A 15,394-nucleotide genomic window follows, 5' to 3' on the forward strand; every position below is an offset into this window, starting at 1 on the left:
GTCAATTGAAATGTAAGTCAGTGGATGTGTTTCTGTTAAATTCTGTATCCCAAAGGGAGGGAATTGTAGAATGTTAGGGCTTTAGGTCTGTTTGATTCGTGCTAGGAGGACTGCAGTAACCATAGTGGTCCCTTACCATCAGAAATCTGTGAACCTGTAAATAGACTCTTAAGATTCTGAGAAGCGCTGTGAAGCTTGAGGTGGAAACAGTGGTTTTACTTCTTGATGAATGGGAAAGTGGATTATGAATTTGTGATAAATGCATTGTTAGCCTTTCTGTATGTGTATAGTTAGAAGTGATCACCAAGTTGTATGTAATCTAAACTTTAATGTTCTAATTAAAGCCAATTTTTTTATTTTAGTTATTTTTTTTTTTTTTGAGAAGTTCTTGCAAAAGTGTGTTTCTAAGTACCGAAGCATGCATGCACTTTGGAAAAGCAAGCAAACAAACAAACAAAAAATCAGTGACACAAAGTGCATAAATAAATAAATACATAAATAAAACATTGAAATCTGCAGCTCAATGAAAATGTATATCCACAGTTTTGTGGATCTAGAAAATGTGCATTTAACTGTGGATTATAGGTTAGAAATAAAGTGAACTGCAGATGTGGTTGTAGATGAACATGCTGCTGCAAATGAACGATTTTGAAATGAGGATCACTGAATTTAGAGCAAGTTAGGACAGAATTTTCAAGGTAATGATTATTACAGTCTGTGGAGAAACAAGAAGTGGATCCTTTTTGAGGTGATGAGTCTTACCTTGAGTGAATCAAAAACATTTCTAAATTAAGTCTGTCATTCTGCTCCTAAATACATGTTTCCTGTTTCCATGAGGGTCACTAGTCAGAAATTTTTGCGTTTATTTATTTACCTTTTGAACTAATAATAATTACACTCACCTTTGTTATTTAGATTCTGGATTTTTTACTTTCTTGATGTTCATTGGCAAGCTAGTCACGCAGAAATAATCTCTTGCTAGTTGAGGCAGTCTGTTACATTTTTCTTGCAATCATACTACAACACCATTGCTTACAAATGCTGGACATCAATTTATAGGCAATCTGTGTATCTCCTCAACAGTTACTGCTGGTATCTTTCTTCTCCACAGTTAATGCTTCCCACTGCCAAATTTTAGAAAGGGTAGCATCCCTATTTCCAGCGACCAGTTTTCTTTTCTTGTACTCAAGCACAATGATATCCTTGTTTTAGTCTTAAAACCCTTATTTTAATGCTAATAGATGAAATAGAAAGGGAAGTCCATTGCTCTGACTTCATAGTTGGCTGTTTAAATAATAATCTTACCACATTTAACTGAATTTAGGCTGTGTTAATGTTTTCAGCTTCTGTGAATGAACTGTGGCTGGAGGTGCCTGTATTGATTCTAGAAGTATGACCTTTACTTTAAATTGTTAAAATGGTAGACAGAGTTATCCAGAAAATTAAATGTATGTTTAGGTTTATTTTGTAAGGGGAATGGAGAGAAGCTGCAGAAAGAAGCCTGGTATCCATGGGATGGTGGCTATATAAATTGGATCAGAAGTGGAGATACAATAAGCTTCAGTAAGGCCAAGTGCAGGGTGCTGCATTTGGGTTGGGGCAGTCCCAGGTATTTATACAAACTGGGGGAAGATCTCCTTGAGAGCAGCCCTGCGGAGAAGGACTTGGGGGTCCTGGTGGATGAGAAGCTGGAAGTGGGCCAGAAGTGTGTGCTTGCAGCCCTGAAGTTCAACTGTGTTCTGGGCTGCGTTAAAAAAGGGGTGGCCAGCAGGGAGAGGGAGGTGATTGTCCCCCTCTACTCAGCTCTTGTGAGGCTCCATCTGGAGTACTGTGTCCAGGCCTGGGGCACTCAGTACAAGAAAGACACAGAGCTGTTGGAATGGGTGCAGAGGAGGGCCATTAAGATGATCAGAGGCTGGAGCACCTCTGCTATGAAGAAAAGTTGAGGAAATTGAGCTTGTTTGGCTTGGAGAAGAGACGGCGCTGGGGCGAGCTCATTGTGGTGTTTCAGTACTTTGAAGGGAGCACATAAATGGAGGGAATATGACTGTTTGTGAGGTTGGACAGTGATAGAACAAGGGGGAGTGGTTTTAAACCCAGACAGGGGAGTTAGGTTAGATATTAGGAGGAAGTTTTTCGCACACAGGGTGGTGACGCACTGGAACAGGTTGTCTAAGGAGGCTATGGATGCCCCATCCCTGGAGGCTTTCAGGGCCAGACTGGATGTGGCTTTGGGGAGTCTGGTCTGGTGGTTGGAGACCCTGCACATAGCAGAGGAGTTGAAACTAGGTCATCTTTGAGGTCCTTTTCAAATTGGCGATTCTGTGATTCTGTGGTAATTTCCTGTGTTTTCTTGGTATTGAAAACAAGTGAAATGCAGTTAGTCTGACAAGGAAGTGGCATGCAGACCAATTTTGAATAGTTCAGGTAGTTTCACTTGCTTTTAGTAAGTGCAAGCATAAGAACTGCAGGTGCTCAAGGTTCTGTGACCTAACCTATGTATACTTTTAATCACCAATTAGTATTTGTTGACATTCGTGTTAAGATAGTTTACAGAATTCCTCAAGATTTTACAGTTTCACAAACTATATTCATTATTCCTATTGTTTTTAAATTAACTGCATTTTGCTTTCTGATAAGTGTTAAAAATGAAAAAAGATGTGTTGGGTCAGCTTACCGCCTGCCTGCCAGCATATGACCTCAGAACAGTTTATTTCTCCAGCCTTAGCTTTAAATTATTTTTGCACACAGATCCTCTTTGTCCTTTTCTTGGTAGAGAGTTTCACAAGATGTTAATACTGACCACTCTGCCAGCAAGAAAAGCTTTAAAGCTTTACTCATTTCTTACATCAAAAAAAAAAAAAAAAGAAAGAAAAAGAAAAAGGTTATTGTTCTTGTTATTGTGAGCTTTTACTTGATTCTTCTATTTAAAAAAATAAAATTAATTGATGGCAGAAATGATTATTAAAGTAATTAATAATTACCTTAGTGACAATTAAGGTAAATACCATACTTGAACTAAGTTTCTATGATTTTTTTTCTGTATCTTAAATAAAATTCTCTTACATTTACCTTCTTTTGTAAGCATGTAAATTTCATACTGTGTTTGGCAGAAGGATTTTACATATATGGTACTTTGACACTTTAATCATCTGTCTGCTTAATTTCTAGTGAAAGTCAAGATTTCTTTTGAATATTTCATTATTTGAAGTGATAAAAAAGTAGGGTTCAAAGTGTCATTTGTTTCAGGATTCACTTGCTTTCTTGGAGCTTCATTAGAGTCCTGCCATTTTCAGCAGCTTCATAAGGTTTGTTTTGTTTTGGCAGATGAGGTTCCATTTCCAAGGCAGGCATCAATAGAAAGAGGCATTTGATGTTCTTTGTCTTATACAATAATTTAATCTTTATCAATTAAGAAGCAATTATATATAAACTGAATACTTCCTATTTTCGTGTTTGGGGACTTTTGCAAAAAAGGTCTCTGTCAGTGAATAAGTATTCTTTGATGCATGTGCATTAAAAAAAACAACACAACACAAACCATAAAACATCAAGCTGCAAAATAAGCAGTGAACTAAGATCATAACTTCTTAACAGTTGGAAAGGATACTAAAAGGTAATCTAGTCTAACTCACTTGAAATGAACAAGAATGTCCACAGCAAGATCCTAGAGCTCAGAGCCCTCAGCTGTCCACCTACCACCTCTTTGGGCAACCTGTTCCAGAGTCTTGCCACCCTCACTGTAAAATACTTTTCCTTTATATCCAGCCTAAATCTAGTCTCTTCATGTTTAGAATTGTTTCCCCTTGTTCTGTCACAGCAGACCCTGCTGAAGAGTCTATCCTTTCCTGTAACCCCTCTTTATGAAAAGCTGCTTTCAGGTCATGTTGAAGCCTTCTGTTTATGTCTCTCCTGAGTCTAGTCTTGAACTAGTCTGCCATTTTGATATCTCTTTGTTGTATTTAATGTTAAAATATGTCATTTGCAAAATAAAAAAAAAAAAAAAAAAAAAGGAAGATTGTTCTTTTTAGGAATATTTAAACCACAGAACCATAACTGCTCAGACAACAGCTCATTTAGCTAATTTCAAGTGGTGCTTTGTTCTTGCTGAAAGAATTACAAGCCTCCTGACTTCAAAGGGGTGCTTTTATACTCTGTGTACTGCCAAAGAAATATGGTGGAATTTGGATTTGACTTGTCAGGGTGCTAAATTTGTGATCATCTCATCTTTTTTAGGTTATATGTCTCCACACCCATCTCCACTAGGAGCACCAGAGCATGTGTCCAGCCCGATGTCTGGAGGAGGTCCAACTCCACCCCAGATGACTCCTAGCCAGCCAGGACCTATTATACCTGGGGATCCACAAGTTATGAGTCAACCCAACAGAGGTCCTTCCCCTTTCAGCCCTGTACAGCTGCACCAACTTCGGGCTCAGATTCTAGCATACAAAATGTTAGCTAGAGGTCAGCCTTTGCCAGAAAACCTCCAGCTTGCTGTTCAGGGAAAGCGGACCCTTCCTGGCATTCAACAGCAGCAGCCTCCCAGTGCCTTCAACAGACAGTCTGGTAAGTGCAGCTAGGCCTTGTGTCCTTGTGTCATTGGTGATGCTCAAAGTTCTACTTGTGGAATGTTACTGGATCATAGTGTTTGCATTGTAATTTGGGACAACATTCTGAACTTTTTATTACTGAGAAAGTGCACTGAACATACCTATTACTAATAGAATATTGTGCACAGAAATAGAAGTGTTTATCAATCACAGTTTTACTCTTCTTAGAGTAATTTCCAGTTTCCAGTTATGTGGAAAAAACAGATAGAAAATTTGGAGCAGATTAAAGGAAAACAAACTATGTATAGTATGCTGTTAAGTATGTATAAAGAAAAGAAAAAATTATTAGTCTTTCTCTTGCAATGATAAAAAAATGTTACAGTGCAGTATTCAGTCTTGAGAAAACTTTGTTAAAATTGAACACCCTTTACCTTTTGTATTGTATGAACATTTCCTTTTTTGATTATTAGAAATTGAGTGTAAGTCAGTCTTGTTTTCTTGCTAAAATGATTTTAATAGTTCATTTCAGTGTATATCACTTTGATAGCAAGTAGAGTTAGTTTGGTTTTTTTTAGGATACATGATTTTTTTAAGCTTTGTTGTTTATTTTCTTTCACAGTAAAAATTTTCATAAAACCATATTTAATGCACAGAAATACTGTTTGCCTCAATAGACCAGCATGCTAGAAATCAGAATAGTTGTTGAATGTTTCTTTCTTAATACAATTATTTACTCTGTCAAATTGTTAGGTATTGGGATGCATGCAATGAGTGGTGCTGCAACTGGACCAGGGCCTGCTGCAGGAATACCTGGACATACAGCTGCCATTACCCCTAAAACTTGGAATGAAGGTACAGAGGAGTATAAATCTCGTATTGTTTCATACATGGAGTTATGGTAAAACAAGAGAGTGAGAAAAAAATAGAGGGAAAAGTTAAAAGTAATGCAGACAAAATAGTGTAACCTTTACTGTGCGCAGGACTTAAATATCAAGGAGAATCTAACCATTTGTCCATCTGTGACTGACTTGGCCAGATGAAGTTACTGCAGTTAGGCAGACTGAACATGAAGCACCTTTTTATAATCAAAGTGAAATACGTAAGCTGCCTGAGGGACACCCATAAAATAGATACTTAAGTTATATTCTCAGCATGCGTAATTGCAGGAAGCTAGTCTTTCAACTGTATTCTTTGTTTCTGTAAACTCAAGTTTTCAAACCATGTTAGAATGAGGCTTTTTTTTTTATTTGCTTTGAAAGTACAGTGCGGCCCTTGAGATCAAAAGAACACTGTAACATTTTTTTCACCATTCCGTGTGATAATAATTTTTGGAATAAAAACATTTAGATTTGGATTTACAGGCTTATTTTATGATTGGAAAGAAGAAGGAGGGATGTATTGAAATTCATTAGAAATTATTAAGAATATGTTTTGAATTTGTTTTTCAAGATAAATTTAAAGGTGAATATAGTATTACAGACTTGAGAATAATTTGTTTCTCATTCAGCAGAAATCTTAGACATTGTTGTTGCTTGTGGGTAAATCTAAGTACAGATAGAGAACTGTGATAGTTGATGGATAGTAGATTTTTTTTTTTTTTGAATACATAATGAAATATATGTAAGTGTGTGTTTATCTGGTAATTTTGAATGTTTTTCTGAACTCGCATTCTTCTGCAGAAACTGTCTTGAATTTCTCCCTGTGTTCTATATTTCATGTTGTGAATAAGTATTTTTTTTATGATTCAGGCCAAACCCCAGATATGAGTGTATCCAGTGCACCGCAGAAACTTCCTGCACCATCTCCAAGTGGGAGGCCTTCTCCTGCCCCTACTGCTGCCCAGCCTGCTGCTGCTATGCCTGGGCCTTCTGTACCACAGCCACCACCTGGACAGCCTTCCCCCATTGTTCAGCTGCAGCAAAAGCAGAATCGCATCAGCCCTATTCAAAAGCCACAAGGATTAGACCCTGTTGAAATTCTTCAAGAACGTGAATATAGGTAAAAGTGAATAATATGATTCAAGTACGTGTGCAGGTTGTTATTTTTCACTTTCTGAACAAGGAGTCCTTGCAACGTAATGTGGTAGTGACAGTCAAGTAAATCTAGTTTCCAGAGAAGAATCATGTCAAAGAAAAGTAGAAACATTACACTCAAAAAGATAATCTAATTGCACCCCAAATAAGGAACTAGGATAGTGTACGGTCATTGCAAACCTGCTAGGTTTAGTAGGCTCAGGGACTTTGCGTGGTTACTGTATTATTGGATGCTTCAAAAGACAAAAGTTAGGAAATCTAAATCCCTGTAATCTAGAGAGAAACAGATTTACTGTGTGAAGTTTTCAAAATTCCAAACAAGTTATAAAGGGAATAATGGAAGTCAAAAGGCTGATAAAAGTTAGTGGCTAGATCAAAAACAAGTTTTATTAGTGTGATCATGAGGTTGCCTGAACTCCAAAGAGTATGCAGGTCATGAGCAAGATTAAAGAAGAGGTTACCAGAAAACATGGTCTTAAAAGTTCCTTCCTGAGTGCCTCAATTCAACAATGATTTATATTCATATATAAAGTATAGAGGATAACATTTCTTTCAGAATTATATAAAGAGTTCTCATGCTTTTTTGCTGTCATCAAGACCATCGAGACAGCAATAGTTAGCCTTGAGAATCTGCAGGGCAAGAAGGGTCTTGACCTGCACCTGAAGTGTTTCATTATCATTATCATTATCCATTAGTGAGAAGAGACCACACATTCTGTATTTTCTTGGTTTGAACTGATAAAACCATCTTCCAATTGCTGTAATAATGAGTTTGTAACAGAAAGGTAGCCAAAAGGAATGATGGTCTTGCCAAAATGACTTTCAGTTTGTGAAGATAAAGCACCATGGAGTTATTTAGTATGTGGTGCTATGCTCAGAATATAGGCCTTGATCACAGAAAAGCTTTCACTTTCTGCATAAAATAATGCTAAAATAATTTTAGGTCATATCATTGTGCTCAGTTTTTTTTAACCTTATACCATTGCTGTTTCAGTGTTTTAGTGCAGCTTTCTGGTATGTTTAGTAAGTTTCCAGCTACTCTATGAGTAGCACTAACCTGATTCAAGAATCACGTAGTCAATACACTGTAACCTTTTCTGCATCAGTTATTTCAATTTTTTTAGTCCTTTCAGCCCTGCTTTTTAAATCTTGAGTCTTCCTAGAAATTAGTTTTGCTTTGCATACCAGAATACTCATAACTTGTAGAATTATTTTTGTTGTTTAAAATTGTGTAACACAAGACAAACTTATTTTAAAAAGCAATGTAACAGTTTTTATGTTTCGGATACTACATGGCTTAGTTTTGGAATAGGAAAGTTCAATGCAGAAACATGAACTATTCACACTTGACAGTATAAACACTTGTATCCTGATAACCCGTGGAGCTAGTGACAGTTTTATGAGGATGTTTGTCTCTTAAGATCTCTCAGTAGTTAACTTTTCTGGTAAAGCATTATATTGGAGACAATACCTAGAAAATGAAATGAGTTTTTAGTGAAAGGACAGAATTACAACATTGATGTTTTAGGGATCTGTATATGAAAAGACAGACCCAAAAGGTATTCTTATTTGTTGTGGAAGTCTGAGCTTCAAACTGACTAGGACAGGTATTCTTTAAAATTGCTGTATTTTCTCTGTGACCTTGATCATATGAAGTGTGCTGCCGGGAACACAGTTTCACATACATTTACTGCTAATTCATCAGCATCATGATATAAGTTAATTACCATTATTTTCAGGGCACATACTTCTTTCTTTTGGGAGAGGATATATGCAACTGTGTACACATTTCCATGTTTTTATGGATCCTTACATGGTTTATGTATTAAAGTGTGTCTTCCTTGCACACAGTATAACATTGTAAATGTGAAATACTTCGGTTTTTGCTACTACACTGAAGAAATTACACCTAATTGTTGTTTTCAGTGACAATGATTTTGTTTTCACTTCCTCATTACTGGGAAATTATGTAGTTTGACAATTTATCAAGTAGGCACTTAAAAATACAATATAGAGATCCTATCCGTTAACTACATGTTAAATAGACTAACACAGATAGAGAAGTGGTAATGGACCCAGTAACATATTGTTGAGTCTGAAAAGGCTTAAAATCTGGTGTAACATCAGCATACTACTTTTTCTCCCTGAAGACCCTTGATCTTAATTATAAAAAAAAAAACAGGTTCTGGCATAAATTAACAAAGAGAAGGAAAATGGAGAATTAATTTTGTTAAATTCATGTGACTGGGCCAAAAAGCTGTTTGTGGCATGTTAAAATGGTATTACATGGTAATTGTTGTTAATCTCTGTATAACTAATGGCGGATGAAAAGGAACTTAAATATTTAAAATTCTAATTAATGCAAGAAGTTTAAGGTACCGATATGTGGACAACTGTTAATCTTGTGGTCTTTGAAATCTTGCTGAAGTGATAAGTACATACTGTGCTCTTACGAAATCTTTGCCCTCTCTTTAAAATAAGTACTGCTTCTCAGTTTTAGTGAGGATATTTTTAAAATTTACCAGCCAATGTATTGTAGAGTTATTCCATTATGTGGAAAGCCTTTTATCCACTTTTTCTGTGCTAATTAAAAGGAAAAAAACACTTGCTGGTGTCCTGTATACTGTCACTAGCTTCTTTCTGTTACCAGCAAAGTCCCTTTTTTGTACGTCATCGGTGCAAGACGGGCTGGAGTGCAGAAAACATAACCTCTGTACTTGACCTCAGTTAATGAGGAAGACGTGTACATCACTTAATTGCAAAGGGATCTCTGTGTAGTTGTGTAAGCCACTTTCTGCATCAATGAAGATAGATTGCTGAGTTGGAAAGAGTAATTAAATGTATCATTTAAGTAAAATGAGATTATATTCTTCAAACACTAGTAAAAATCATAAGGAAAATTTCTTTCCTTTGTTCCATTGACGTTATAGCCATTAGTATTTTTCAATACAGTTAGGAACAGTCCAAGGAAATGTAATTGTTCTCTTTAAATACTTGAATGTGGCTGTAATTTTGAAATGCCTCAAGTAATTGGGACTTTTTCTAATATGTGGTCGAGATTTTCATTAATATGTACTTTTTTTTTTTTTTTTTTTTTTTTTTACCAGGACTTTATTTCAAGAACAGACTAGGTTTTCTTAGTGTGAGTAGTATGAGTAGTGACTTACAAATACTGCTTTTTTTTTTTTTTTTTTTTTTTTTTTTTTCCCTTCCTGTTTTTTCCATGTGGCTGGATTGTATGAGGGCAGTAATTACACATGAAAGAGATTAAGTGCAGTTGTGTGTAGCTTGGTGTAAACTTCTCTTTTTGAGGTAATTTGGAGAAATTTGAAGATTAACCTGGAAGTAGTAAGCTGCCTTGAGAATGAGATGGTTAGCGGTGTGAAGAGTCTTTTGTGTGGGGTGGGTTGCTTAGAGTGATAACAGGACATAAAAGCTCACTGTAAGCTTGCCTTATATTTTGTCACATCTTGAGAAGGTTGTAGGTTTGGATTTTTTAGGATTGATTTACATGATAGAAATACAAATTCCAGCCCTCTGGAGTGACCCCAACTCCTGCTTTTGCTTTTGCTTGACTTTATACTCTGTAAACTTGTGGAGGTACTTTAAATTATGTTTAATTCCCAGAGGTAGCCTAACAAAACAATTCTTACAGAATTATAAAGTGAACATTTCACTTCATATTTGTTTGCAAAATGGTCAATCCATTTAGTTACATAAACTTAAGCAATGGTAGGGAGCAACTTGATTTATTTTTGTGCTCATCCTTTTTTATTGACCAAGAAGGAGCATTCAATGCAAAAAAAAAAAAATAAAAATAAATAAATAATAATAATAATAAAGTGAAAAAATGCTCAGCATTCAATTGTTTTACTTACATCCACAGCTCAGCAGAGGATTTTGGAAAGATTGTGTCTTCTTTCCTGACTAAATTTCATTGAAGTCAGTGAAACCAGAATTTTGTTGTAGCTGTTTTGTAGGTGACCATTTCAGAATCATTGCAGCTGTTTGATCAGTTATGATCCATAATTACATCCACATGCAACTTTTGTTGATAACTCCTGGCTTCCTGATCTTGGTTGTCAGTGTGAAAATATAATAAAACAAGCCCCTACTGACTTTTGGTCCATTCTTCCCTCTCTTGAATTTGCAAATGAATGCAAAAGAAGAGTAAGGAAAGAGTACACAAAACTGTACCCACCAAAGAAGCCTGAAAACAATCCTATCTGATAGGAGAAAAATGCATTTTCTAAGTTTCTTTCCACACCTACCCTCCTAGTCAACATTTTTAAAAGGGCCTAGGATTAAATCCGGTGTTCGATAATTCAAAGTGGATAAGTTTAATGTCATCTTCATTTTTGCAAAAGCCTTGTAGTTCAGAAACGCTTACTAGAAGCCAAATAAGTACCTGAGATAAAGTGCCTGTTTTTACTGTATTGCTTTATATATATTACAGATTTCTCTGGGTGTCTTACGCGATTTTCTGTTTACTTAGGCTTCAAGCACGAATTGCTCACAGAATCCAGGAACTGGAGAACTTGCCAGGTTCTCTGCCCCCTGATCTGCGAACCAAAGCAACGGTGGAGTTGAAGGCACTTAGGTTACTGAATTTCCAGCGCCAGGTAATGCCTTTCTCTGGATGAAAATTGTCTGAGATTATAACCAGACATGCTCATGTAATACAGGATAAATTTGCAAGAGAATCTGTAACAGTACTAAGCCTGAACATGGGATTTTGTGTGAGAGCAAACTCGCTTTATGAGCAAGTAATAGAAATGCTTAACTCAGACTTTGTTTTATTGTTATAAACGTGCAAGTGTTCTTTCTCTCTTGCTATTTCTTACATTTTAAAATGTGACCAAAGAAGTGCACCTTTCATGAGCCAGATGGTTGCACAAAGAGGAAATGATGAGAAAAAGTTGCAAGCACATTTTCAACATAAATCCTAGCAGATTCTTCTTTCTGGACATTCTTTATACTTGTTATGAGTTCCTTCATTTTGGGAAGAATTGTTTGGTGATGATGGTGTGTGGTATTCCATTGTGATCTTTTCTACTGTGGCACACAAACTTTGATTTTAATGATTTCATTTTCATACCTAAGAGAGAAGTTTGATCTTGAGTGCTTGCATGAGCAAATGAATTTCAGAGAAAGAAACACTGTGCTAGGCTCTTACGAACATCTTGTCATTGTTTTTTTCAACTAGTTTGCAGAAGGAGGAATGTAATTTGACAGGTTTGGAAAAAATGCTTCCTGACAGAAGTCTTTGACGGTAGTTGTACTCTGATGTCTGAGTCTTCCTTGATGCTGCCCTGATACTCCTTTGTAATGAAGTTTTGTCAGAGGTCAAATGAAATGCAGCAGGCTCTCCTTGCTGCAGTGCTGGGGCTGTGACTCTGCTGTTCAGTTTCCTCTTCCTTCTGACCTCTTTGCCCTGACCATGGAAGGAGTCATCAACACTGTTCAGCTCCAGCTCTGGAAAGCATGTTATATGTGTTATACATTTGTGTTTCATGAACCTTGGTAGCCCTTATATTGAAACAGAGCAGTGATTTGTGATATCTTATTAAGAAGGAAGAAATGATGTATGATGAATTCTTTTGGTCATACTTTGGAGGGTAATGAGTGTTTATAGAGACAAACGTATCTATTGCAGCTGAAAAGATGCTGGATGTCTTTAGAACTATAATATAAAGGAAAGAGAAGGCTAGGACATTTCCTGTTCTTTTTCCATGTATTAAACCCATTTTATTTTTTGTTTACGTGTTTCTTTTTTCTTACTGGTAGTTGAGACAAGAGGTAGTAGCCTGCATGCGTCGTGATACAACACTGGAGACGGCACTGAACTCCAAGGCCTACAAACGAAGCAAGCGCCAGACTTTGAGAGAGGCCCGTATGACAGAAAAGCTTGAGAAACAGCAGAAGATAGAACAGGAGAGGAAGCGTAGGCAGAAGCATCAGGTATCTTGTTACTTACTTTATTCACCTTTGGAGTTTTTATGAAAAAAAAACACAAAAAAACCAAAAAAACAACCCACCTCAAAATAATGCACTGGAAAATAGTGAGATTAGACCTCCTGTGTTCCTGATTTCAGATCCTGTACTTTGTCCAGTTAACCTACATTTACTTGTTTCTCCTTCTAGGAATACCTGAATAGCATATTGCAACATGCTAAAGACTTCAAGGAGTACCATCGGTCAGTGGCTGGCAAAATTCAGAAACTTTCTAAAGCTGTGGCAACTTGGCATGCCAACACTGAACGTGAGCAGAAGAAAGAAACGGAGAGAATTGAGAAAGAAAGAATGAGGAGACTAATGGTAAGGAGTGGAAGGAAGGGTATGATTATTTTGGTGTAAACCATTTGTTTTTAATGTGTATCCTTTTCATATCTCATAGACAGTCTCAGACACCCATATCTTTCCTTTGCAGACTAAAATCTCTGTGACTTAATAAGTGTAAATCTGAAACTGATATACTTTGATTATTTGTGTTTGTAATTATGGTAATCAGTGTGACACTGTTCACTTTATCTTGTAGCAAATCTTGTTTGTTGTTTTGTTTTTTGTTTTCTGACACGAATAATCATTTTTTTTCTACCAGCTTGAAAAGTTAGCATAGCCACTGCATCGCTTAATCTCATTAGCCTAATATACTAGCATTTTTACTGAATTGCATGGTTACTGGTCCTCTATATAAATACCAAGATTTATTTCTAGTTTTACAGTTTTCAAGATTCCATATGATTAATTTGTTTGTGGTGTTTCCCACCAACTTTTATATAAAACTGATTTCACATGCAAAAATACATAATCCATAGTAATACTGTATATAGCTTGAGACTGAATGGCAGTCAGCTCTACCCATAAGTGCTCCAGGACCATACTCCCTTGTGTTCTTTCATGTTTTTTTCTTCTCCTACCCGTGCATACTATCAGTATACTTTTTAAGACACTATGGAACGATTTTGTGTGCAGTTGTGTATTGCCAGAGTGCTGTGGAACTGTTGAGTTGGCTGTCTACATTTTTGGAGTTAAAATAATTCTGGAGTGTAGAGTGTAGACATATTAATGTGCATGTGTGCAAGCATATTAGCAACTAGGACTGGAAAGATTTCTTCATGACATTTGTTAGCTCTTTTTTTAACACTATTAACACTTTGCCAGCAGAACTGAATAGGAATTGACATGTTTTTGAAACGGTGCTAGTAAAAAACAGTAGGTATCAAAAGTGGGTGCAGATGGAAACAGAATTTCTTGTATTTCTTGTCCGAAATCTATTTCTGCCATGAGTTAAGGACTGAACAATTTGCTTTTAAAAATCGCAAAACAATATGTAGAAACTATTAAATACAAACGTGTTAAGAACTTAGAAATAAAAGCATGTGCAAAATGAAAAGAAGGGTCTCTTTTAAGAGAGAAGAAGAACTGTTTAGACTGTAGGGTATTTCTGAAGTTTATATACTGATCTGCACTGTGGAGCAGTTTTATAATTAGAGATAGCTGTCTGCAATCTGTGTACTTAAGCTATCAAAACATTAATTCATATAGGAAAAAAAGAACTAATTGAAAAACAGAATTGTCATGTTTTAAAAATAACTCAGTACATCATTGAGGTTAGGCTTAAGTCAGTCTAATGTACAATGCAGTAAATAAAGAAGATCTCCAGTATGAGAAAAATGAAGTAGATTTGCATATCTAGAAATGACACAGGATACCAATGCTTCCAAACACCAGTTCTTTGTCATAAAGCTACTTTGCCAAAGACTGTGCTTGAGCATTTAACATAGGTAAAGGACTTGGTAAGTATGTTCAGTTTAGGGATTTTCCCTCACAAACGTTTGCCTCACTACTCAGTTAAGTTCTCCAGTAGCAAAGTGTTCTGTAAATTGGGGTGCTTTGCCTGTTTAGTTTTAGTCCCATCGTGGTATGTTGTACTGCTCTAAAAAGAACTAAATGCAAGTTCAGCCTCTGATTCCCACACTCTTTCTTATGGCATGAGGTAAATGCAAGTCGTGTCTTTGAAGAGACATCATTGTAGGAGACTTGCCAAATTGCTTCAGAACAGTTGCTAGTGAGATTCCATGGGTCTACTTTTGAGGACCTGCTATCTTCAATGCTTTTTTTTTTTTAAAAAAAAAAAAAAGATCTGGATTCAGGACTTGAATGTATACTAAGTGCATTTGCCAATGATAGTCAATTAGGAGACCCTAGCCTAAGGCTAGCGAGGCCTTGCGGAGAGAACTTGACAAATGGGAGGGCTGGGCAGTCATCAAATGCATAAAGTTCAGCAAGAGCAAGTGCTGGATTCTGCATCTGGAACAGGACAGCTCTGAATGTAGGTTCAGATTGGGTGATGAGGGGCTGGAGAACAGACCACAGAAAAAAAAAATCAGGGGATTCTGGTTGACAGCAAGTTGAATGTGTGTCAGCAGTGTGTATTTTTTTTTTTAATTTTAATTTCTTTTCACTTTTACAACTGGTGTAGATTTTCCAGTAGTTACTATATGAGAATTGGATATGTTTAGAATCATACAATTCCTGGTCCCCATAGTGACTCAGGAACTTAGGATATTTCTAGTGCAGCCTTCTTCTCAAAATAAAGTTAGCATCGAGGTCAAAGTGGGTTGCTCAAGTCTTTTTTCAGTCATGTCTCGTAAACTTCCAATACCCAGAAACTGTGCAACTTCTCTGGACTTCTGTTGCATTACATTTCTGGGGAAAAAAAGTGCCTTCTAAAATCTAGTATCAGCTTCCACTGTTTCAAATTCAATCAATATCTTCCATGCTGAGATTGGGAGATTTCAAGCGTTG

The 15,394-nt window shown here is 36.4% G+C and overlaps 1 protein-coding gene across 2 annotated transcripts in view; it reads left to right on the plus strand.

Annotated features, from left to right (window-relative positions):
- Positions 1-15,394, plus strand: part of SMARCA2 (SWI/SNF related BAF chromatin remodeling complex subunit ATPase 2) — a 102,832-nt gene that overhangs the window by 20,874 nt on the left and 66,564 nt on the right. For both annotated transcript variants that reach the window (XM_072360594.1, XM_072360593.1), the window contains exons 4-9: positions 4,237-4,566; positions 5,301-5,402; positions 6,299-6,548; positions 11,079-11,205; positions 12,371-12,544; positions 12,728-12,901. In XM_072360594.1, coding sequence (XP_072216695.1) covers positions 4,237-4,566; positions 5,301-5,402; positions 6,299-6,548; positions 11,079-11,205; positions 12,371-12,544; positions 12,728-12,901 — 1,157 coding nt within the window. The remainder of the gene's footprint in view (positions 1-4,236; positions 4,567-5,300; positions 5,403-6,298; positions 6,549-11,078; positions 11,206-12,370; positions 12,545-12,727; positions 12,902-15,394) is intronic.

Source organism: Excalfactoria chinensis, chromosome Z (genome assembly GCF_039878825.1).
Source record: "Excalfactoria chinensis isolate bCotChi1 chromosome Z, bCotChi1.hap2, whole genome shotgun sequence".
In the NCBI taxonomy this organism is placed as follows: Eukaryota; Metazoa; Chordata; class Aves; order Galliformes; family Phasianidae; genus Excalfactoria; species Excalfactoria chinensis.